Consider the following 24353-nt stretch of genomic DNA (forward strand, 5'->3'; position numbering starts at 1 on the left):
GTCCCCAAACAAGACCATTATATTGACTTGGCCCTAATCTGTATCCCACATCCCAATTTCTAGTTCTCAGTGCACCTCATGCTTTCAGAATTCCCCTTTTTTTCCCCTCAAGAGATGCCCAGCCATAGGAGCTAATATATTAAACTGTCTTCAGAGTTCCAACTGCATATGAGTGGAGGGGTTCCATATCCTAAAGTTATGAGTGCCATAACTTATTCCCATTTCCCTATATACCAGGGAACAAAATCTCAAAACATAGTAAGACCTTGTACATCAAAGGAAGATACTGATGAACAGTCTTTTGTAGGACTCTAACCACTACATGCAGCATTTAGGTCAGCCCTGTTAGAATACTATATTGTGTTTCCTAATTGTCCAGAACTAGAACCCATTGACTGAACTGCCAAAAGACGTGCAAATGCACACCTTTTGTTTCTTTAAAAAATATTTATGTTTTAGTCCTTTGTTCCTCTCATGCACTAGGACTGCTCTTGAAAGAATTTCAAATGGCTGAGTTTTAACATTTGCAGCAGAGAAATTACAGGTCTGATTCCTCCACAATGTCTTTATTTCACCCAGTGAAAAGAGCATTAGTGAAAATTTCAGTCTCCCTATATACCTAACAAACACTTAAAAACACAAGTCAGGTACTTTATTGTCTCTCCGCTTCTGAGACAAATGGAGATAAATTTATAAGATCAATCCAACACTTTATCCTTCGTAACATATTTGTGTTTATTTCAGTAACAACAGCTCTCTGGAGAAAATGCAGTCGATAACACTTCAATAAAAGTGGCCTTTCACTTTGAAATAGTGATATTCATGGAGTATCAGAGTTCATTTCAATCCCACTTTCCTTAGCACACAGCACTAGGTATTACATTATTTCTCTCTGCCCAGTTCTTCCTGTCAGCTGGGCTTACCCAAAAGAGTCAGAACCTTCACTGCTCCCAGCTGGTATGTTCTGTCATTTCCCAGCCCCACCAACTCCACTGGGGACACAATCATACAATCAGTTTAATTGGCTATAAATACTAGTGACTATTCCTCCAGAAAGCATACCACAGATTTTATGGCCAGAAAGGACAACAATGATCATCTTCAGTCTCACCTCCTGCATAAATGATGCCCCTTAGATCAACTGTCAAAACAGTTATAATGAGAAACACAGTGTTGGGATATTGAGACCATGTGAAAAGCAAACACAAAAGTGTTCTGCTATTATTTTGAATGTATCTTCTATGTCAATTGCTCAGTTTGGAAACTATATAAATTATGGGTTACACACACTAAAATATGAACATGTTGAGGTTCCTTCTGGCTAGAAGAGTGTGCTGTAGTTTAGAATAGTACTGTTAAAGCAGTACGGTTTCTAAGTTATTGTCTCTTTGTTGCCTTAGGATAAATATATCACCAGCTCAGAGTTTGAACCCAAGATCTTCAAAACTAAAAGAGTAAGCTTCAACAGCTTGAACTAAAGCATTCAGGCCTGATCTACCTCTAGAACTTAGGTCAACCTAGCTACATCACTCTCAGTTGTGACCTAAACTCTGGTATAGACACTGCTAGGTCAACAGAAGAATTCTTCCATCAACCTAGCTACTGCCTCTTGAGGGGATGGATTTACTAGTGACAGGAAAAAACCTTCTGTCACTTTAGCAAGTGTGCACGTTACAACTGCAGCTGTGCATCTGTAGCGCTTGTAGTATAGGCATAGCAGCTGCAGCAGATTGATTAATTTCCTGTGTGAACCAGCGACTATATGGGGACAAAAGATGCACTCTTTTCTACTGTAAGCTACATACAGAATGATTAAGATCAAGCTTAAATGCAAAGATTGTTAAGATGCAAAACTCCAAAACTTAAAAGCACTGTGAATATCCTGTGCAATAATTCACATGCCATGTGTCTTTAAAATTGGTATTTGTTAAAATGGATGTTTGGCACTACCAAAAATGTAGGGTTGAGAGGTTTACTCTCAACTTTCCAGTTGATTATGGCTTTCCTCAGCAAAAATCTGAGGTATCAGTTTTGCCTCCTTTAAAAGTGCAGTTTCATACTTAGCAAAAAAAAGAATATCTGTCTCTTAACTGAATGGCTATTATTTTGAATACAATTTCTACCTGTCCCTGGATAGGGAGTATAAAAGAGAGGACACTGAAGAGACCACTAATATTCATTTATATAATTTTGGAAGGTGATGAGCACAGCAGGATTACCTCGGTATGGTAGGTAAATAGCAAGGGGAAGGGGAAGCAGAGGTATGTTTGATGGTCCTTTTAGTTCCTTACCAAAGGAAAAGGTGGTATGGAAGCACTGTTTCTGTGTGAGTGATTGGACTGTACATTAGCCTAAAGACTACTGTTGTCAGTTAATGGCTCATCATTCTTCAAGAACTATTGCTCAATTCAAGATCTGCTGGACCTGGCCTTAAGTTTTATGTCACTTATTTCTCCAGAAACAAATCTAAGACCATTTAAGAATTTTATAAACACAGAAAAGTGGAGAATATAATCCGTTCAAAAAAGAAATTGTGTTATTTTAATTATGTTTTGGTACCTAAACAGTACAGTGGTAGGATTCATGAGAAATGCCAAGAAGGCAGGTTGGACTGAATATATAAAACACGTCATCTCCATTTACAAAGGTGATTATTTTACCAACAGCTTTACCAGTGACATCAAAGATGATGCAGTTATTTCCTGCTCCAAATATATAAGAAAATAATGCTAAGATATTGCAGGGTGCAGTTACAGTTGGTAAATGTTGATTTTCTGAGGACGACTACTGCAGGAATAGACAACATCTATATACTGCCTTCATGGATCTCAGTGGTTTACAAAGGGCAGGCAAATCTCACCATTTTACAGAGGAGTAAACCGACTAGTTAAGAGACCTTAAGAGATGCTGGGCACTCCATCGCCCATTAAAGTTAATAGAACCCATTGGTCTTCATGTGCCCTAAGAGACAAGCTGAAGATCACACAGCAAGTCAGTTGCATTTGAAGACTAAGGGGCAGAACCCAGGTCTCCCGACTCCCAGTTCTATGCTCCATCCACTTGACCACCCAAAGGAAATTTACTATAAATTTTTGGCTTACTCTTGAAAAGCTTGATTTTCAGAAAGATTCCTTTGCATTCTGCTCAACTCAGTGCACATTTAGTTAGAAAAATCAAACTTAATATGAAAATGAGCATTCTAACGTGAATTAAATGAATGAAATCATGTCCTAGACAAAACTGGATTTATCTGTTACCATCCTGCATGTCATCTTTACAACACAGTATGAACAACAAGTTCAGTACAAAGAGCAAAATTAATTCAGTCCTATGAGCTATATTTATAATGTACTGCAATTACTGGAAATAAGATACAGCACACAGAGGCTATTTTCAATATTGTTAGTAAAATAAAATGAATGTTCTGCCTGAATCCTTTTTCTAGTAAATCCTTTTCCATAGGAACAGAACCCACTCAAAATTAACTCCCTCTTTGTGAATATATACATATTTTCCTAAAGGCAGAATTTTGCAAGGATTCTCAAAGCCCTGAAACACTTTCAAGATTGCAGCTAACTGGCTTTGCATGTGAGTACTGAAAAATTGCTTCAACAAAATAATCTGCCTGTTCAGAGGTTCTTGCAGCTGCCATCTTCAACATCTGTACATGGGGACATTAAGTTGATCCCACAATGAAGGAGCAGCTGTCTCTTCATGCTTCAAGCCAAACTCTAATTAATGGAGTAAGAAGTTTTCCCCATGGACAAGTAACTACCTACTGCAGGATTTTTTGACCATTCCTATGAAGCTACTGGTACTGTATGCTGTCAGAGACAGGACTAGAGGAACTAACAGCCCAATTTGATATGGCAGTTTTTATATCTACAACATTAACTATTCAGGCACTTGTACAGGTATTACCATCCGTCTTGCATTAATTCATTTTGATACAGTACTGGTTCTACTGCTTATACCACTCTGATTTGCAGATTAACAGCAGATGAGGCCTATGCCCAATAAGGGATACTGTTATATGGCAGTGAGGAAATTATTTGTAGTAGATAAATTGTTTAGTGATAACAGATGTAACTGATTATTTACACTTCTGCAAATGTCTCTCATTCCACCAAGATGCAAGAAAATTAAAAACTTTGCAGTAAATAACTGATATGGGAAGAGTAACCAGCTTTATCTGCTAACTCTCAACAAAATAATGTGGTGTCTTATACTACTCTGCCCCAAAAGAGATAAGAGAATGACATCTCTCCCCACTCTCAAACCTGCACAATCTACTGTAGTTCTGTGTGTGTTAAAATGGCATAGAAAAATTAACACAGTTTACTTGGACTTTACTTATCATCCAAGCATCTTCCATTTCATAAATAGGAATCTTACAGTTTGGTAGCACCTTAAACGTGCTACGTGCTGCCCAAATATAAAAAAAACCCAACAGTCCCTGTCCCTAAAAGCTCACACTCTAAAAAGATAAGACAGAAAATCAACATATTAAGAAAGAGGTATACACTTCCTTATTGTTTTTCTCCCTCTTTCTGCCTTTGCAACTCTCACCCTCTTCCGTCCTGCCACCTTTATGTCTAGAAGCCAAAGTCAACCTAAACTGCCATTACTGCCCTGGTGCACCCTCTTGTCAAACTTAGGCATATGTGTTACAGCCCTTGCTGAGTCTTCTCTAGTACACAGTTACCAGTCTTGTGATCCCACATGCTCTCCAGCCACCTGGTTCTGTACAGTGTCTAGCACTCTATATTGTCTCTAGTTCTGGCCTCTTAAGCAAGCTCCAGGGTTCAGATTCCCCGTCTGGCCCCCTTCCTTGGGATGTAGGACCCTGCAAGTCCAACTGCCCTCATCCCTGACACCAGTGCTGACCTTTCCAGCCCCCCTCCTAATTAAGGCAAGCCCTCTCTAGAGGTCCACCCTCATGAGCATTCGAGATTCTGTTTAAGGAAAGAACACAAGGCTCACAAAGAAATTTCTCAAACACATGTGCAACCACACCTTACTTTACTCATAAAAAGCACACTAGAATCACAAATCTATGGAGAAAACAACCACCACCTGAATGAATTCCCTTCCCCAGTGTCCTCTCTAGTCTTGAGACTTTGGGGGTTTTTTTTAAGGTGCTTCCTGCCCCCACACCTTCTTGCACTGACAGCCATGAGGCATTCCAAGTGGTTCCTTCGTACAAGGATACAGTCAGCTTCGTCTTCTTAGATCCTGTGAACTGCTAGATGGTTGCTTAAGAGGTGTAGGAGGCAAGGCTTCAAGTAGCAAGCTGAGTGTCCCACAGTTCAAATAGGCAATTAATAGCCCCTTCCACCTTCCCACCCAGGTGGTCATGAAGGAACATATCAGTCTTCAGAGGGAGATCTGAGAGCTTAAAATGAGAAGCCCACAGCCCATTTATGGATTTGACAGCCAGAAATTATGGATGCTGGTGTCCAGCTGCAGAGTCTGAAGATGTTTTGGGCAAGGTGGGTTTATAAAAAGGATAAGCACAGCCCATTTCCACCACCTGCCCAATAAACAGATAGTTGATTTTGCCTATGAGGAACCTAGTGATCTCTCCATTTCATCCTCTGAAGACTCCTGTTCTACCTGACAGAAAAGAGGTGTTGTTATATGGGAGAACAAGTAACATTGTTCTGGGGTGATCCTCCTCGAGTTTTGTAAAGAACAGAAAATAGGTAGCAGAGGGGACTCCAAGACAGACTCTCATCTGGACCAACCCACTAGCTTGCCCTCTCCAGGGCACTCCGTATCTAAGAGGAGGAAAATGAAAGTGAGATTTTTCCTGATCCTGAGTCAGAGAAGAGCAATGAAAGATGGGGCCAGGAATCCCACCTGCTGAGGAGGGGGAGAGTTTTTGAGAAGTTTTTTTGAAGGACAAATCAAAAAGATTCCTTTATGGAGGAAAACAGGAAGCCAACACAGGCCCCCTTGATCCAGGCTGCCACTCCAAGATGAGGAGACAAGGAGAGGTGAGAGGCCTACTTCCAATATATAATCTTACGAACCCCTGCCTGACGCCTGGATTCTTTTTATAAGTCACCTTGTTGGGTATCTAGAAGGGTTTGTAAGCTGTTCCACTGAACCTTTGGTGATCTGCTTTAGTAGAGCATGTTCATTTAGATTTTAGCCACTCATATTTATGCCTGGCATAGAGCCACCACAGCAAGATCACAGCATGACCAGAAAGGAAGAGAGAGGATGGGCAGAACAGACCTGCTGTTGAAGATTTCAGGGGAGCAGCACCTAAGGGACAGCTTTTTCCATGAGCAAATTTCCTTTGCCCTCATTTGCACTGTGTCACTCCAAATCTCTGCTGAGACATGGAAGAAAGATGGTGCTTCATCAGCGAAGTACCAGGATCAGCTGCTCATAGTGAGGCAGGAGAACATCTATGGAAGCTGCCTGTATGCCAAGAGAAGACGGAACTGACCACAAACAGCTAAATCCAAGACTGGTTACCACCAGTCTGACAAAGAAGAAGAATTAGTCTCCATCTACACTGGTGGAAGATGGACCCCAAAAGTAGCATCAGTTCATTAGGTAGGAGAGCAGCATGGGCAACAGAGAAAAGAAAGCAGAAGGTTTCGTTTGGCAAAAGGACTCTGAACGGAGATTATATTATTTGTGGGCACACTGTTCACGTGTAAAATGTAGCACATCTCAGCCTTGATGCTTTATTGCTTCCCTGCTAACAGGAAAACTGAAAGCGTGCCCAATACCCCTGTGTCTGATTTGCAGTAGTGCCTTGCTATTTAATCAGCAGAAGGTAAAGGGACAAAAGAAAGAGAATCTCACCTATAAGTCACCTCCTCAGGGAAACAAAGAACATTGGAGTGTCAGGAAATAAGGGCTTCTAGTCAGGAGCTGAACAGTGAGTCTAGCTTACATTTCTATATTTACTATCACTTCTCTTCAGATCTTCTCTATTATATCAATTCTTTTATCTGAGCTTCCCATTTCTCTTTTCACTAGACTGAGCTGGTTTTCTAGTAAACCATTACTTTCCATTTTATCAATTATAATCATTTGCTCAATGTTTTTAATAAAAATGTTGAGAACAGTTGATAAATTTCATGATTTTTAAAAAATTTTCATTACATTTTTCAAGTTTTTCAAGAAAAAGTAGCTACACTTCGATAAAAAATATTTTCCAAATATTTAGACCAGCTCTAAAAATTGTAAAGTATACACTGGCCTCCCACTCCAGGTTAGCTACTTGCACCCATGCACCTGTCAGCTCCCAGGGTAGTATACGACACCAAGGGTAGCAGAGCTATATGAAACCTTCCTCTCTGTTGCAGGTCCAGGTCATGGACAGTGTCTCAGTGAGTCAGCCTGGGGCTTATCCTTCCCCACTGCTCATCCTTCCTCCACTAGCAGGTTAAGTCCGCCACTTTATAAGGAAAGAAGGGGAATGGGGTGGAACAGCCAGCAGATGACTTCTCAGAGGCAGGTGGAAAGCCTAATTTGCCCACTTTAGCAGAAAGCAGGGTTTACATTCCCCTCCACTATTTTCTAAAGTGTCAGCAGAACCCTTGCTTCCCCTTTATTATTTATTATCCCTACCTTCACCATGCTCATATGAGGCAAGGAAACCACCAGCTGCCTCCCATAACCAGTCTACCACTGCTGGAGCAGAGGGGCTTGGGATTAGGATAGGAGGATAATGAGACAACATAGTCCAGTGGATAAGACGCAAGTCTGGAGCGATGGAGACCAGGATTCTATTCTTGGCTAAACCACTGATCTGCTGCAACAACCTGGGCAAGTCACTTCACCGTTCTCTTCCCCAATCCACCTTTCGTCTGTCTATTTAGACTGCAAGCTCCCTGGGACAGAGACTACCTCTCACTATGTATTTGTACCTCACCCAGCACAATAATGCTGTGATCATGGCCAGGGCCACTGTAAAACACTCTCTTCTCTCTCTCTCTCTCTCAAACAAGATTTCCAGCACAGCAGCAGCTTCTAATTCAGAGTACCCTCCCAAAACATTCACAGGCAAGTTTGGACCGTGTCATAGACATGAAATACAATCTAGAAATTAAAGTGCCGAAGTGTTACTTAGTATCCAGCAGCAGCAGAAGCCTGGGGTTTAATTTATGGCCTTGTCTTAGATCTAGTTGAACCCTCACTTTTAGACACTCAGCAGACTGCTGTAACAGGATCCAAATACTTAATTAAGCCTCTAGAGTCTGAACAGGGTCCAGGCACTGCTCTGGCATGGGGTCTCTACTCACATTCAGGATGCAAATTTTCTAGCTAGCACCCCCACTACTCCTGAGAGCTGAGTTCTTGCAGTCCAATTACCTAGTCCCTGGGACCAGAATGCTAGCAATGAGAGCACTCTGGATTTAAATTTACCTCTTATGGGGCATGGGATAGGTATAGCAAGTAATACACACAGCGACTTTGCACAGGATTCTAAAACATACGGCATAGCTTTCCCACTGTCTTGGGCCCCCGTTTTTCCAGACACTAAGCACAAAGGCTACATTTTGTTATCCATCACTGTCTGGTGTAATTCTATTCTCCATGAGAAATAGCATTTCTGGAGAATTTTTTTCCCCCCTTTAGTTTTGTCTTCTAGTTGTTTTTAATTAAAAATTCCCTTTGATATTCTACCACACTGGACATCAAAATTCAGTTTGTTTTCGTTCTTATTATCTTATACTTTCCATTTTTTTATTTTTATCCTTTCATTAGCTCTTTTAGCATGCGTAACTAGAACATGAGGCCACTGCAGGTTTATGCCCTGAAATTTTCTAATTGTATTACTTCTGTTATCTGATTTTAAAAAGTAATGTTTTTGTTTGGTTTGATTATTTTTTAAGTCTTAATACTTCCACGGACTTTTATCCCAATGGGCAATATCTAATATAGTTCCATTTTCTGACTTTTGTTTCCTTATTTTTTTTAAAATTTCTTTTCATAGTTTCATTATACATAAAAACTGGTTATATACAAGTCCCAAGGAAGCCAACAAAAGACAAAGATGCCTTTTGAAAACACGGGTACGAAGCCCATGCTTTTCAAAGCCAAATCATTCGCGATACCTTGATAGAGGATAAATAGTTTCATTGTCTAAACAAATTTCATGAATCATTTTAATACTGATTTTGGTACAGAGGAGAGCGCTAGGAGCAAAAAATCAATATTGTTGCCATGGCATTACATTTGCAAGAAAAAAAATCCAAAACCCAAACACCTTGCAGAATTATATATGTGACCCAAAAGCCACAATAAAAAATACATGCCAAGAAAAAAAAAAATCACTGCAAGGAGTAGAAAGGACACCTGACAGGTAGGTAGATATGGATCAGGGTATTGAAGAAAATTCAAATACTGAAATATTTTGCTTTTTAGAGAGGGATTTTTTTGAAAGAATTAGAGTGACATGTAGGGGGTACGATAACAGCTCTGAAATATATATATTTTGGAAGGCAGTGGCCTGTGTCTTAAAAAAAAGGAAGCCTGGATGAGAAGGCAGAAGGATTAAAACAGCAGCTCAATCTGTGCTCTTCTCTTTCATGGCATGAAAACCACATTTTCTCTTCCACTTGTCACACACTGGTGCAAGGTTATCATATTATCGCAGCATGGGGACAAACAAAATTAGATACACAATCTGTTCACTTGAGCGAGTGGACAATAAGTTTCTGCTCTCCAACACCCAATCATTTGTTGTGACCTCATTTGCAGCGCAAGCTTTCTACTAAAAAATCCTCAAACGATTCATTGTGCCACAGAAACCAATAGCTGTGGGTTGATCTGATGTATATTTGTGGAATGCTCCAATAACATTAAGGTTATCACAACTCAATTCTTCAAAACGTGCCTAGCAGGAACTTGGATATTAATATTAATAAACAGCACTTCTTCAGCATTTTTAATCTTCAAAGAGCATTGCAAACAATTAGTTCATTGTACAGAGAATGCAATTAGCACCAGCAGGAGGATTGACTTACACTACTCTCAAATAGACTCTTCAGCCACTGCTTGGAGCAGGGTTGACAGGCTTTGGAGAGACCCTTCTCAAACTGGATGAAAGGGCAAGGCAATGGAAGGGAGAAGAGCAAGAGCCTAGTGGATTCAACCCTTAAGCAAAAGTTCTATTTACGTGTCTGAAAAAAACATTAAGTTATCTGTTAAACTAGGAACTTACTTCCTGGCAATATTGCAGAATCCCTTCTTTTGTTCCAATGCAGGTCTTGGTCCCTGAGGGGTCAGATTCCCATTTTCCATTCTGAACATTCATATGCATATTGAGTTTGCCACAAAACATGGCAATTTGGGGCTCTGCCAACAAGCCAGCATTTCCATCAGTAGGCACCTGGAAATAGGAGGAGAACATTGTTATTAATTATTGAAACTTCAGTCCAAGGTGGTAACAGTTCAAATGAACTGGAATCAATAACTTCTGTTTATCCATGCAAGGCAGCAACTATGTGAATGGTTATATGTACAGAGATTTGGGAGATTAAAACAAAAATCTCTTGAGTAATTGAACACACAACAAACTCAAGACATGAGAGGTTTTAAATTGAAAACTCTTTGGGGCAGGGACTGACATTCACTAGAGGCTTGTCTAGACTAAGATAAAAGATATATGTAGTTAAAACACTCTGGGTAACACGGGGCCCCATGTTAACTTCAGCTGATCAAAAATGGGAAAAGTTTTCATAAAACTTTGGCTCCTTTTTCATCTTAAAAAAAATGAAGATGTTCAACCAGCTCTATTGAAATTAACACGTTTTAACACTTTTGTAGGCAGGAGAAGGTATACTTTAATATGTGTTAGCTGATATGATAGAGATGAACCCCAGCTTCCACCGACATTTCTAAAATACAGTTTACTCGGACTACACAAGACACTTAAAATGTGCTAGCTAAAATATGTTAGCTAACACATTTTAAAAATACATTTGTTATCCTATTGTGGGCAAGCCCAATATGTCTTTACAGTGCCTGGTGCCATGGGCCCCCCGTCTACTTGAAGCATCTAGGTGTTACTAGAGTACAAACGACGAACAACAATTAATACCACCACCACCACCCAGTGCCTGTGTAATTGCTGAAGGGAGTCGCATGTGTAATTGTGTAGACTCTATTTGATACATATAGTCAACAACCACAACAAAAAACCTTCAAGATGTTATATCATAACTATTCACTGGGGCACAGTTAAAGATGGTCTGTGGAGCTTTATTTAGAAATGCCCTCATTTTTAAATTATTTTTCCTGTAATGATGTCATTTTATATTAATAGGATATTTACATAAAACTAAATATCTGAAAGTTTCTGTTTGGCCATTTATATATATGCATCTTACATTCAGATATCATATGAACCCCCAAGAATTTCTAAACGCCTTATAAACCAGTGCTTTCAGAGACTGCCATATGTTCTATAAACATCCTTCTGTCCAGAACTTCTCTTTAAATAACTCAATACTGAACCTCTTCACAGCTGAAATCATCCTCAAGATGCTGATTGTGCAATGAAACCATGTGACAGGAGATGAATCAGTTGTTTGAAATGAAAGAATCAGCAGATACATTAACCACAATGTTACTAACTAAAAGCAAGCTCTGGCAAGAATACAATGGAAACAGATGTCGAACATCAGCATCAGAGGGTATCACGTGCCAGCAGGGAGTACGGATGGATCTAAGAATCTGTGTTGAGCAGCACTCTAAATATTAGGAGGTTGAAAAATTAACCAGACACCAAGTGGTGAGCCCAAAATGGAAGACAGATCTCCCATGAAAGTTCTGGGCCAGGACTGTAGCAAAAAGCCTAACAGCCTTCCTTCTGCCCCTCACAACTGTCTTTTCCATCACATCACATCACATCCGACATTTGCACTATCAAGCATGTATGATTCCTCCCCCCAAAACTGGCCCACACATTTAGGGGTTGACTCAAGTACTCATGATATTGCAGTTGCTATGATTCAGGCAAACAAGTTTTTCATATACAAATACAAATGGAGGTTTTCATTGCCCTCAAGCTCACTTGCATTCACATACAAAGGCATGCCTTGCATCACATGCTCATTTCTATTCTGTGAAGCAGTACAGGAAAGTAAAAAAACCTGGCTGTTATGAAAACAGACCTATGCAATCCTTTCCTCCCTGCCTCTAAGCTGCTACAGTTAGTAGCTATTCTGATCCAACTTTTGCTTTAGGATGAAGGAAGAGATTTCCAAATAATCTCCCCATCACACATCCCCTTACCATTTTTGAGTCTGTCTCCAGATCACATTGGTGTTTGATGTTTCACATAGCAGGGTGAATTGACAAGGTTCTTATAACTGAGGCCCAAAAATTTAACAAACAACAATACCAAGCTCTCACATAGTGCTTTTCATTACTAGATCTTCAAGTGTTTTACAATGGAATTCAATATCATTAATCCCATTTTACAGATGGGGAACTGAGTCACGGCGAGTGGCAGAGAAAAGAACAGAACCTAGGGGTTTCTAAGTCCCAGATTAGTGTGTTATTCCTTCAGTGTGTACAACAATTTCTGAACAACACTGAAAATGATCAGTATCTTGTGTATTTCACTTTCCTGTTATTTAGATCCCTATTAACAGATTATCTTTCCTTGCCAGCAAAGTGTCATGGTGAAGCACAAACTTTTTAAGCAGCAGTAAAATGAAAGTGATGTGACACCCTGATAACTTGCATCCAAGAGTTTTTTAACGAGCTGGCTGACTAGCTCATTGGAGCATTAATTCTGATTTTCAATAAGTCATGGGGCACTTGGTAAGATCCAGGAGATTGGAAGAAAGCTAACATCCCAATTTTTAAAAAAGGAAAATGGGATGACAGAGTAATTTTAGGTCCGTTAGCCTGATAGCTCCTCCATATGTTGCCAGGGATCACTAATATGGGCCTTGATTATTAAAGGAGAGTAATGTAATTAATGCAAATCAACGAGTTTATGAAAAATAGATCTTGTCAAACTAACTTGATATTTTCTAGTTAGACAAGAAATTTGGTTAATAAAGGTAATAATGTAAAGTTCTTAGACGTGTGTAAGGCATTTGACTTGGTACCATACAAATGATCTCAAATTAACACGGCAACATTAAATAGATTAAAAACTGGCTAACTGATAGGTCTCAAAATGTATTTTTACACAGGATATCATTAGTGAATAGGTACGTTTCCAGTGCGGTCCTACAGGGTTTGGTTTTTACCCTTACACTATTTTACATATTTATGAATGATCTGGAAAAAGACAACATAAAAACATCACTGACAAAATTTGAAGACAAGACAAAAATTGTGGGAGTGGTAAATAATGAAAAGGACAGGTCACTGATTCAAAGCGATCTACATCATTTGGTAAACTGAGCACAAGCAAACAATATGCATTTTAATACAACTAAGTGGAAATGTATATATCTAGGAACAAAGAATGTAGGCCATATCTACAGAATAAGGGACTCTATTCTGGGAAGGAGTGACTCAGAAAAAGATTTGGGGTCTGTGGTGGATAATCAGCTGACCATGAGCTCCCAAAGTGATGCTGTGGCCAAAAGAGCTAATGCAACCCCGGGATGCATAAACAGGGGAATCTCAAGTAGGAAGAGTAAGGTCATTTTACCTCTGTATTTGGCACTGGTGAGACCACAGCTGAAACACTATGTCCAGTTCAGATGCCCACAAATCAAGAGGGATGTTGATAAATTGGAGAGGGTTCAAAGAGCTATGAGAATGGTGAAGGGATTAGAACATATGCCTTATGTTCAGGCTCAAGTTGCTCACTCTAGTTATCTTAACAAAGAGAAGGTTAAAGGGTGACGTGAGTACTATCTATAACTATCTCCATGGGGAACAAATATTTAATAATGGGCTCTTCAATCTAGCAGAAATGTATAATATGCTCCAATGGCTAGAAGTCAAAGCTAGACAAACAAAATGGAAATAAGGCACACATTTTTAATGGTAGGGGTAAATAACCATTGGAACAATTTACCAGGAGTCACAGTGGATTCTCCATCACTGATAATTTTTAAATCAAGTTTGGATGTTTTTCTAAAAGATCTGCTCTAGGAATTATTGTGGGGAAGTTCTGTGGCCTGTGTTATATTGCAGGTCAGACTACATCAGAGATTCTCAAAATGTTGTCCGTGGACAACCAGTGGTCCGCAAGCTCCATTCAGGTGGTCCACGGATAGTTCCTCTAAGGTGCGCACCTGGGCAGCCACACACAAGAGAATGAAGGGCCACCCACCTAATTAGTGGAGCCATGCAGGCATGGCTCCACTAATTAGGTGCCTGGACCCTGGAGAAGACGCACATGTAAGATGAAGTAGTTGCCTTGCAGGGAATAGGGGGTTGAGGGGAAGGGGGACAATGGGGTAAGAAGAGGGGGGAATTTGGGACATGCAGATAAAAAAAAACAACTTTCCCCAGCTCCAGAGTTGTGGCTGCTGGGGAGAGACGGCCCTCCTTCCCAGCCTCAGCTCTATGGCTGCTTTGGCGGGGAAGAGACCCCTCCTTCCTTCCCAGCCCCAGCTCGGGGGCTGCTGCAGCGTGGGAGAGAGGGCACATCCATCACATTAGAAAGGTATGACTACTGATATTAAAATGTGAGTTGTGTGCTTTTATTTATAGAACAAAAAGTTTTATTATTATGGTTTTTTTATATAGTGCTTTTATCCAAAGCACGTTACAATAGTTAGCTAACAGTACACACAACATTTGGAAAGATCATTAAGTAGTGCACTGAGAGCCTCAGCAATTTTCAAGTGGTCCGCAAACAAAAAAAAATTAAGAACCACTGCACTAGATGATCATAATAGTCCCTCTGGCCTTGGAATCTAAAAATATGAATCATGACTACATACTAACATGTATTTTCACTCCAAAGTTCTCAGCGAAGGGGGGGGGGGAGAGACAGTTGTAAAACCTAAAAGATGACATGCTCCGTTTGGGGCTGGGATGAAGGAGAATACTTCAGAAGGGTACAATCCTAGAATTTAACTTTTAAGAAAAACAGAATTTGATAATTTCATCAATCATTGACTCTGTTCAAAAGTCAGCAAGAGTCAGCAGACATCCCCTTAACACTAGTAAAGCCAACCACAGACATCACACACTTCCTCCTTCCACCCCAACACACTCACACTCTTTGGATATTATTGCAAAGTCTTCTTAATTATCATCTCAGGGCTTGTCTTCACTACGGGGGTAAGTTGACCTAAGTTATGCTACTCCAGCTACATGAATAACATGGCTGGAATTGACGTAACTTAGGTCAACTTACCCTGATGTCTTCACTGTGCTATGTAAACAGGAGGCACTCTCCGGTTGACTTCAAGTTAGTGTGTCTTCACTAGACCCCCTAAATTGATCCCTGCTGCATCGATTGCAGCAGTGTCAATCTCCCTGTAGTGAAGACCAGCCTTCAGTATACAACACTGTAAAAGCCAGCGGCTTCTTGCATTTCAAGAAGTTACCACCATTGTATTATCAGCACAGATAGTTCTAAACAAAACAAATCCATCCCTTCCTTAAGGTTAAAGCAGTTTAACTTTGAAAATTATACATCTGAAATATTCATGATTATGATCTAGACAGTTCAGCAACACTGATAATGTCTGTGTTAACTGCATACGTATTGTAGTCAAGAGTTAATTAGTATAGCCATGCCATTTCAAAATATGGAAAACAAAATGTGTTCATGACTTGTTTTAGTAATTTGATTAGCCAGGGAGAAACCATACTTCTGTTTCAAAGAGAATTGTTAATTGTATACTTGGGCACCAACTTCAATTTTTACACTGGTTAAATCAGAAAAATAGTGAACTACAGTAAAAATAATTGTACCCACCACAAGCCAAAGACAAGGTGAAAGATGTGCCTGCATATTAAATTTCTAGTTTTGTCAGAAAAATGAAAAAAGCATGATGCTTCATAAGGGCACGAAAACAAACATGAACTTCCTTAATGCACATTTAAGAGACTGAGTAATTTCAACAAAAAAGAAACCTGTCGAGAAGAGCTGATTGGGAAGACTGGGATACTCTGTAAATTATTAAAGTTCATATATCATGTCAACCATGGAACGATTTCCATTTCTCTCTACTAAAAATCAGTGATTAAAGGAAATGGTATCAAATCGCTAGGAAGAAAATACTAAAACATATTTTTCTTTGATAACCTGGAGGATTATTTTACACAGGCTTCTTCACAGAAGAACTACAAATAGTTGCCTCAGTATTTAGGTTAGAAATATGCCACATTTGATATAATCTTCTGTAGGGCCCTATCAAATTCACGGCCATGAAAAACGTGTCACGGACTATGAAATCTGGTTTTCTCCCATGAAATCGGGTCTTTTGTGTGCTTTTACCCTATACTATGCAGATTTCATGGGGGAGACCAGTGTTTCTCAAATTGGAGGTCATGACCCAAAAGGGAGTTACAGCGGGGTCATGATATTGCCACCCTTACTTCTGTGTTGCCTTCAGAGCTGGTCAGCCGGAGAGCTGCAGCTGTTAGCCAAGTGCCCAGCTCTGAAGGCAATGCCCCGCCAGCAGCACAGAGGTAAGGATGGCAATACCATATCATACCACCCTTACTTCTGTGCTGCTGCCTTCAGAGCTGGGCAGCTGGAGAATGGCAGCCGCTGACTGATGGCCCAGTTCTGCAGGCAGCAGTGCAGAAGTAAGGGTGGCAATATCATACAATGCCATACCAACCTTACTTCTGCGCTGCTGCTGGCAGGAGCTCTGCTTTCAAAGCTGAGCTCCTGGCCAGCAGCCACCACTTTACAGCTGCCCAGCTCTAAAAGCAGTGCCACCACCAGCAGCAGCAGCACAGAAGTAAGGGTAACAGTACCGCAACCCCCACCCCCCTACACACCCACACACAATAACCTTGTGACCCTCTGCAACTCCTCTTTGGGTCAGGATTTCTACAACTACAACTACAACACTGTGAAATTTCAGATTTAAATAACAGAAATCATGAAATTTAAAATTTTTTAAATCCTACGGCCATGAAACTGACCAAAATGGATCGTGAATTTGGTAGGGTCCTACTAATCTGTGATCCTTGAAACATCAGAATTCATGATCAGGGGTACAGTTTTACTAATCAAGTCCGACTGGGTAACATGTAACCCACATTATTACAAAATCCTCCAATTACTCACTGCATATTCATCTTTAAAAAGGGAAATGGACTTACTGCCGGATTCCATAAGTCTGACTACTTCCATAGCACAACTGAGGAGTGGGGGGAGGGATAGCTCAGTGGTTTGAGCATTGGCCTGCTAAACCCAGAGTTGTGAGTTCAATCCTTGAGGGGGCCACTTAGGGATCTGTGGCAAAAATCAGTACTTGGTCCTGCTAGTGAAGGCAGGGGGCTGGACTTGATGACCTTTCAAGGTCCCTTCTAGTTCTAGGAGATAGGTATATCTCCATATATTCCACACACACAGAGAAAGCTTTCTATTTCTGTTTGGCATGTATGCATATCCAGTCTATGGCATTACAGTTGTTTATTATTTTATAATAGATATAAGAAATGGAATATCATTTAGTTTCCACATTCTGTCATAAAATTTCAATGATATAAACTTGTAAAAAATTAGTCTTCAAAACATGAAGCAACGTCTGCCTGAAATTGCAAAAAGCCTGAACCAATGGCTTTGAGGTATCAACTGCTCCACTGATTTCAATGGATGCTAACTCAGATGACAATGTTATTTTAAATGTCAACACTGTCAGCTATTTCACTGTCCAAGAGCACTGAGTGCCATATATGAAAATTTCCCAATGTTTCCCAACGTGTGGGAAACCCATTGACTGAAATGAACATCGCCTCTCCAGGAGGGACTTAGAAGCATCAGAAATTTGGAATGAAGGCTGCGTTTGCCACAAAAAAGCCACATGTATTTTACACTAGGCTATTTTGGAAAAAAGAAAAGGCCTGTTCTTCTATCACCAGTTCAGCTCCAGCAGTCGTGGCAGTAGTCAGAGTACTAGCGCAGACAGTGTCAGAAGCTGCCAGCATTTTTACCACAAGATCACTCAGACCCACTCTGAGCAAGGTTAGACAACAATAACAGAAGTGCTGGCAGCAGTAGCCTTGTCTACAATGCAAAGGAAGCTGAGGGACCTTTGCAACAGGCCTGAGATGGCCACCCACCTACCAGCAAGACTCAGTCCTCCTAGCCCCTACTCTGCTGAGTCAAAATACAACACAAATTAGGGTCTTTAGATTCTAACAAGTCTTGTCAGGAGAGCACAGTGATGACGTATGGGCGGGGCAGGGAAAACAAATGAGCCTTAGGCTTGTGAGGCAGAGGGCCCAATGTGCAGGGGCGGCTCTATGATTTTGGCCGCCCCAAGCAGGGCAGTCAGGGAGCCTTCGGCGGTGTTTCTGCAGGAGGTCCACCGGTCACGCAGATTCGACGGCAGTTCTGCGGGCGATCTGCCGGTTCCGCGCCTTCGGCGTGCCCGTCGCCAAATTGCTGCAGATACGCCGCCCACACGAAAACTGGCATGCCCCACCCTCCCCCAGCCTTGCCACCCCAGGCACGCGCTTGCTGCGCTGGTGGCTGGAGCCGCCACTGCCAATGTGGGAGGCTCACTCAGGGTTCTCGCTTTCCATGGGCTTCAGAAATTTCACAGGAGGCATTCCCTCCATCTCCTCCCCCCAACCCCAGGCTCTCTTCAGATGCCTCACAGATCTCCTAGAGGCCTGCAGGATAAGGCTTTCTAGCTACAAACCTCAGCGGGCCCACTAGGGGAGAGGACTGACTGAATGAGAGCAGGGGACACACAGGTAGGATACTCAAGGGGCATTCCCCCCATTCTGCTTTTCTGGGGAGTGAAGAACTTCCTCAGCTAACTCCTGCTGCTCCCTGACTTGCACTGGTGAGTTCTAGGCAAGCTAAAGATAGCTACCAGTCAGCATGCCATTGTAACATTACTAATTCGATTTGTATTCATTTTTGAAATTTGACTAACTCAACTCAGCTTTGGTCCCGTTGAATAGATCATAGCTAGGGAATCCAGTAAATTAGATTCTCTCTCACCCTCCCACCACCACCTCTTTCCTCTTCTTCTTCCCCGATTTCTGCTACAAGTATATTTTTCTGAATGCTAATGAAAACACACTTTTTTAGGGTGTCATAATTCACGAACCAATTCATGTCCAATTCATTTCAAAATTGGTAGAGAATTTCTACCTTGGCTCTAGAGCTTACCTATCATGAAACATTATGATGTTTAGAGGCAGGATTAAGATTGGGCTCCTACAGGAACCTGTTACAGTATTAAATACGAGGCCTCTCCTACAGCTTCACAATGTAGATGAAGTGTCAAATAATTAGCTGAAGGTTAAACAAAAATTTGGATTTGTAAATAAAATTGGTCCACACTAGTGTCTGAACTCTTACTGAGATCATGATCTCTAAAAGTATTCAAATAGGACTCTGTTCATTTCCCTATTTTACAAACCAACACAATTCTTTCCAACTGTCATTTTCTTTAACCTTTTATAAAAGCAGAAGGGATTTCATTTTCTCTTTTCTGTCAAGTAAAAAAAAGGATTTTCTGTGGCACCATACTGTGCTCTTTCAAATTCATATGCATCCTTCTTCCACCATCAGAATTTAGAGGGAACATAATAAAAAGGAATAAAAGATTAAGTAACAAAGAATTACACTTTTGTTATTTTTTTTTCTGGCCTGTATAAATCCCCACTGAAAAACATTTAGAATTAAAGCAGTTACCTGCAAAAAGCAATGTACTAAATTCCATTAAATTTAGTAATGTGTCCTGAAGACCACAACAGGCAGGCTATTTAATTTGTTAGTCTAAAAAAAGCACATCGATACATAAAATCATCTAAACGACATGTGCTCTGGGAGACAATTCATAGTTTTCCTCCTTCTGCCAAATTTATTTTAGCAGATTTACAATGTGAGTTCTGCTCAAAACCACAGCTCTAAAAGATCTGAACTGTGGCTGTATTTTTACTCTACAAACTGCCTGTGGGTTAAAATAGCTCACAAAAATCTACAGCGAAGGGTGTATACTATAGGCAAATCTTCTACAGAGCATTAATGTTTATTGGACAGGTGGGTTTTTTTTTAAAGATCACATTTCATTTTTATTTTGGAACAATAAAAAAAATCCCATTAAACCTACAAAGCAATATAAATCTTAATATTGGTGACTTGGTGGCTAGCAAGTGAGTTTTCTGTGATCTAGGTCTTTACTTAACCTGTACCCATGCTGATAGTGACCAAATATAGTTAGCATCTGAGAGATGGTCAGAAAAGACTCAAATATCTATGGAGTCAGAAAGGCTACCTCATGAAAGCCTCCATTTGACTCTCACAATCTCAATCATGTAGAAAGATTAAATGGGACGCATTTCCTCTCTCAGCCCTATTGATGGTAGCTCCTGAATAAGGTTGAGGAGCATTGGTCAGTGCAAGGAAGTGTACAGATGTCTGTGTGCTCTTTAAAATATGTAGAAAACTATATAAGAAAAGGGACAAAAGGTTTGTGGTAATACAATGAAATCTGTGAACTATTCTACCAGTTCTAAACCAAGTGAAATATAAATATGGGCAAAATTTAGCTCATGATTTTGGAACGGTGTACAAATGTAAGCTGCAAGCCTGTTCTCCAGATCAGATGAAGTTTTAGCCCTTTGTGTATTGTGTTGATTTATCTACTGGTAGTAAACAGAGTTATTTATTTAATTGAGGTTTTCTCAATAAAATTGAACCCACTGTTATCAACAAGTTTTCCTAAGTGAACAGCACTTGTATAAGTCAACTATTCAATGGAAGTAATTTGTAAGTTCATTTTATTCTGCTAAAAATTTACTTGTGCATCCTTCTATTGTGTCTCTATTAGGAATCCCAGTGGTTAAGAACTTCAATTCTAGTTAGGCTGGCTAAGTACATTGTCTTTTTCAAAATACTGATTGCCCTAGTCACATTTAGTGAGTTTTGTCATTAAAATTTAAATATTACCATTCCTCTACTTCTCATATTTAAAAAGAAATTAAAAAAAATAAAAAACTGGTCTCATACAAGCCAATCTTGCTTCTTAAAGTAGACAAACATATGTTCAAAGACTCTTGCCAGAAAAATAGCAACAGTCCTTCCTCCGTTTATACCAGGGGTCGGCAACCTTTCAGAAGTGGTGTGCTGAGTCTTCATTTATTCACTCTAATTTAAGGTTTTGCGTGCCAGTAATATGTTTTAATGTTTTTAGAAAGTCTCTTTCTGTAAGTCTATAATATATAACTAAACTATTGTTGTATGTAAAGTAAATAAGGTTTTTAAAATGTTTAAGAAGCTTCATTTAAAATTAAATTAAAATGCAGAGCCCCTGGACCAGTGGCCAGGATTCGGGCAGTGTGAGTGCCAGTGAAAATCAGCTCGTGTGCCGCCTTTGGCATGCGTGCCATAGGTTGCCTACCTCTGATTTATACACACTGATCAAACAGTTTTCATACGTGATAGATAACTTAGTGATCACATTCGATGGCTCACAGGAGTAATTCATAAGCCAGAGAATAAAAAAGACCTAATACTTAGATCTTAGATGTCAAAAAGGTCTTTGAAAAAGCAGAGGACCTTTCCTAAAAACACTGCTATTGGAGATGGCGTTGGAAGGCAATATGAAGACTTGGGTAACATAAGAAAAAGGATAAAAGTTAATGGGGCCACATGACAAAAAATTTCAACTACGAAGAGGAAACAGACATGGTTGACCTCTATCCCCCTAGATGTTTGCCTTCTTTATTAAACTTGTGGCACATAAAATTACCCCAGAATAATAGCATAATGGGTTAAAATAAATAAAATGGAAAATAAAACTGTACTGTATGTTGATGTTGCGATACTAATGGTTGCCGATCCAGTACAATCTATGACTTACATACTGAATGAAATTAATGAATTTGGTGATATCAGGTTATAAGTTATTCTACATCTGAAATACTAAATATAGGGCTGGAGGAATCGATGATTAAACAGCTGCAAGTTACATTTGAGTTTGTGCAGTCTAAACAAAAAAAACCCACATAGGAGTAATATTTCTTATAACCTCAAATAGCTATATGAAATTAAGTTTCCTTCCAATATTTCAAAATTAAAAATTAATTTGTTGGATTGGAAACAACTACAGTGGCCTTGGCAAGGCCATATTGCAGTCATAACAATCAATTAGCTTATGGTTGGCAAAAATTAACTTTCTATTTCAGGCTGTAACAGTATAGATACTAAGAAGAACTCTAGAAGAAATTCAGGCAAGAATTTTATTACATTTGTATGGGGCAAAAAGGTCCCACAACTTATATAAGAAAATTCTACAAGACCCACTCTGAAAGTGGGATTGGCAGCAACAAATTTACTGAAATATTATTATTAAGATTACTATCACTATAATACCATGGTGACTCCAGTAAATAAAAGGACAGCTCCCCCAACATCCGTGTCATGGAGAAATAAACTATGGGAAATCCTTTCAACTGGAAAAATAACAGTCTTATACCAGGATCAAGTCGATTTTATAATGTATGGTTACCATTTTGGGGGTTTGAAAAAAAAATATGGAGATAATAATAAGAGGTTAACCAAACACAAGTGGGTCTTTTCAAACGGTAACAAATACAACTTACAAATAAGTTTTGTTAATACCTGCATGGGAAGTTCACATATTCGTTTTGTCATTATTAGCAAAGTTAAAAAAAATTCACAAGAACCTATTTTTACAGTTAAAGACATCTTCCTTACCATACATTTCTAAACACTGCATGCACTACAGCAGAGAACTAGGAAGCTGAGTGCTAATATTTTAAGTCATAAAATATATGTGTTTATATAGCATCTAGCACAATCAGGTCCTGATTCTGATTGGGCTCTCTAGGTGCTACTCTAATACAAACAAGTAATCAATAATAATTATCTACCTCAAGCATTCCATTAGGCATTGATCCTTGAAATAAACGTCAAGTTAAAATAAGCACATTTGTAAGAAAAATTTTATGTATGCTAATTATCATTGTATCCAATGATTTATTGGTTTCATTCACATTAATGAGAAGCTTGTATCCTGCCAAGAAGCCTTTTGTGTACTGAAATGTAATTACATAATCAACTCTAAAGTACAGAGATGCAGTTTCTAAATGGTAACGTTGAGCACCTTAAAATAAAGCTACAGTGTTGGTTCCTAAAAACTTGCCTGTGGTGTTAACCTCCCCTCTACTGATCATAATAAAGACTTTCAGACAGATTAGTTTCCCAAAGACGAACTCATACAATACCAATTACCATTTTAACAGCAGCAATTTAGTTTATTACTCTTATAGAAATACTAATACCGCCAAACATATTCATTAAATAGTAATCATACATTATTCTACTCACTTTAAATAGAATCCAGAAGGGATGTTAGGCACTTTATTTGCCCGACTTCTGGCACACCTTTATGCAACAATTACTCAAATTAGGTTGGGGGGATTCACACTATAATAATAGCTATATTAGTCTTCGTTGTACTACTATAAAAATCCACTAGTGACTAATCATCGCTGTCTAGTATATAGACCACAATTTTTAAAAAAATGGTTGCCTAAAATAAAATAGAAACTTAGGAACCTAGCTTTAGTGTACTCCCTGCCTTTTTTTATTTTATTTTATTATCTTGGCCATTATCATTTTTATCAAGATAGGCTCTTCTAACTTTCCTCCATGACAAATTCAAAAGTTAAAATTTGAGAATGCAAACTACCCTAAATGTAAGTCATACCAAAATAATGAATGCTTGGTTTTATAAGAAATATCTGTATAGAGCTTTTTGGTGCTTAGAGCTTGTTTAACTATTTAATAAGGCACTTGACCCCAAGGTCAAGGGGGAGGAGGGTGAAAGCAGAAGTATAGCTTTTCCCCTCCCCCAGCTAAGGTATATAAGAGATATAGAAAGGATTGATGCAAACAATTTTCTTCAAAATGCTAGGAAATGCCAGTTTCTACAAAATATAAACCATTTATATAACTTGTGAGATTGATCATTTGTATCAGTGCAAAGTGCTGATAAAAGTTTAACTCAGGGGTTCTGAAACTGGGGGTTGGAACCCCTCAGGGGGTCGGTGAGGTTATTACATGGGGGGGGGGTCACAAGCTGTCAGGCTCCACCCCAAACTCTGCTTTTCCTCCAGCATTTATAATGGTGTTAAATATATTTAAAAAATTTTAATTTATAAGGGGGAGAAGGGTCGCACTCAGAGGCTTGCTGTGTGAAAGGAGTCACCAGTACAAAAGT

General features: G+C 39.5%; 1 protein-coding gene across 7 annotated transcripts in view; it reads right to left on the reverse strand.

Annotated features, from left to right (window-relative positions):
- Positions 1–24353, reverse strand: part of LOC123361996 (amyloid beta precursor protein) — a 322259-nt gene that overhangs the window by 237541 nt on the left and 60365 nt on the right. For all 7 annotated transcript variants that reach the window (XM_045002229.1, XM_045002228.1, XM_045002225.1 and 4 more), the window contains exon 2: positions 10196–10363. In XM_045002229.1, coding sequence (XP_044858164.1) covers positions 10196–10363 — 168 coding nt within the window. The remainder of the gene's footprint in view (positions 1–10195; positions 10364–24353) is intronic.

The sequence above is a fragment of the Mauremys mutica genome, chromosome 1, assembly GCF_020497125.1.
Source record: "Mauremys mutica isolate MM-2020 ecotype Southern chromosome 1, ASM2049712v1, whole genome shotgun sequence".
NCBI lineage: Eukaryota > Metazoa > Chordata > Testudines > Geoemydidae > Mauremys > Mauremys mutica.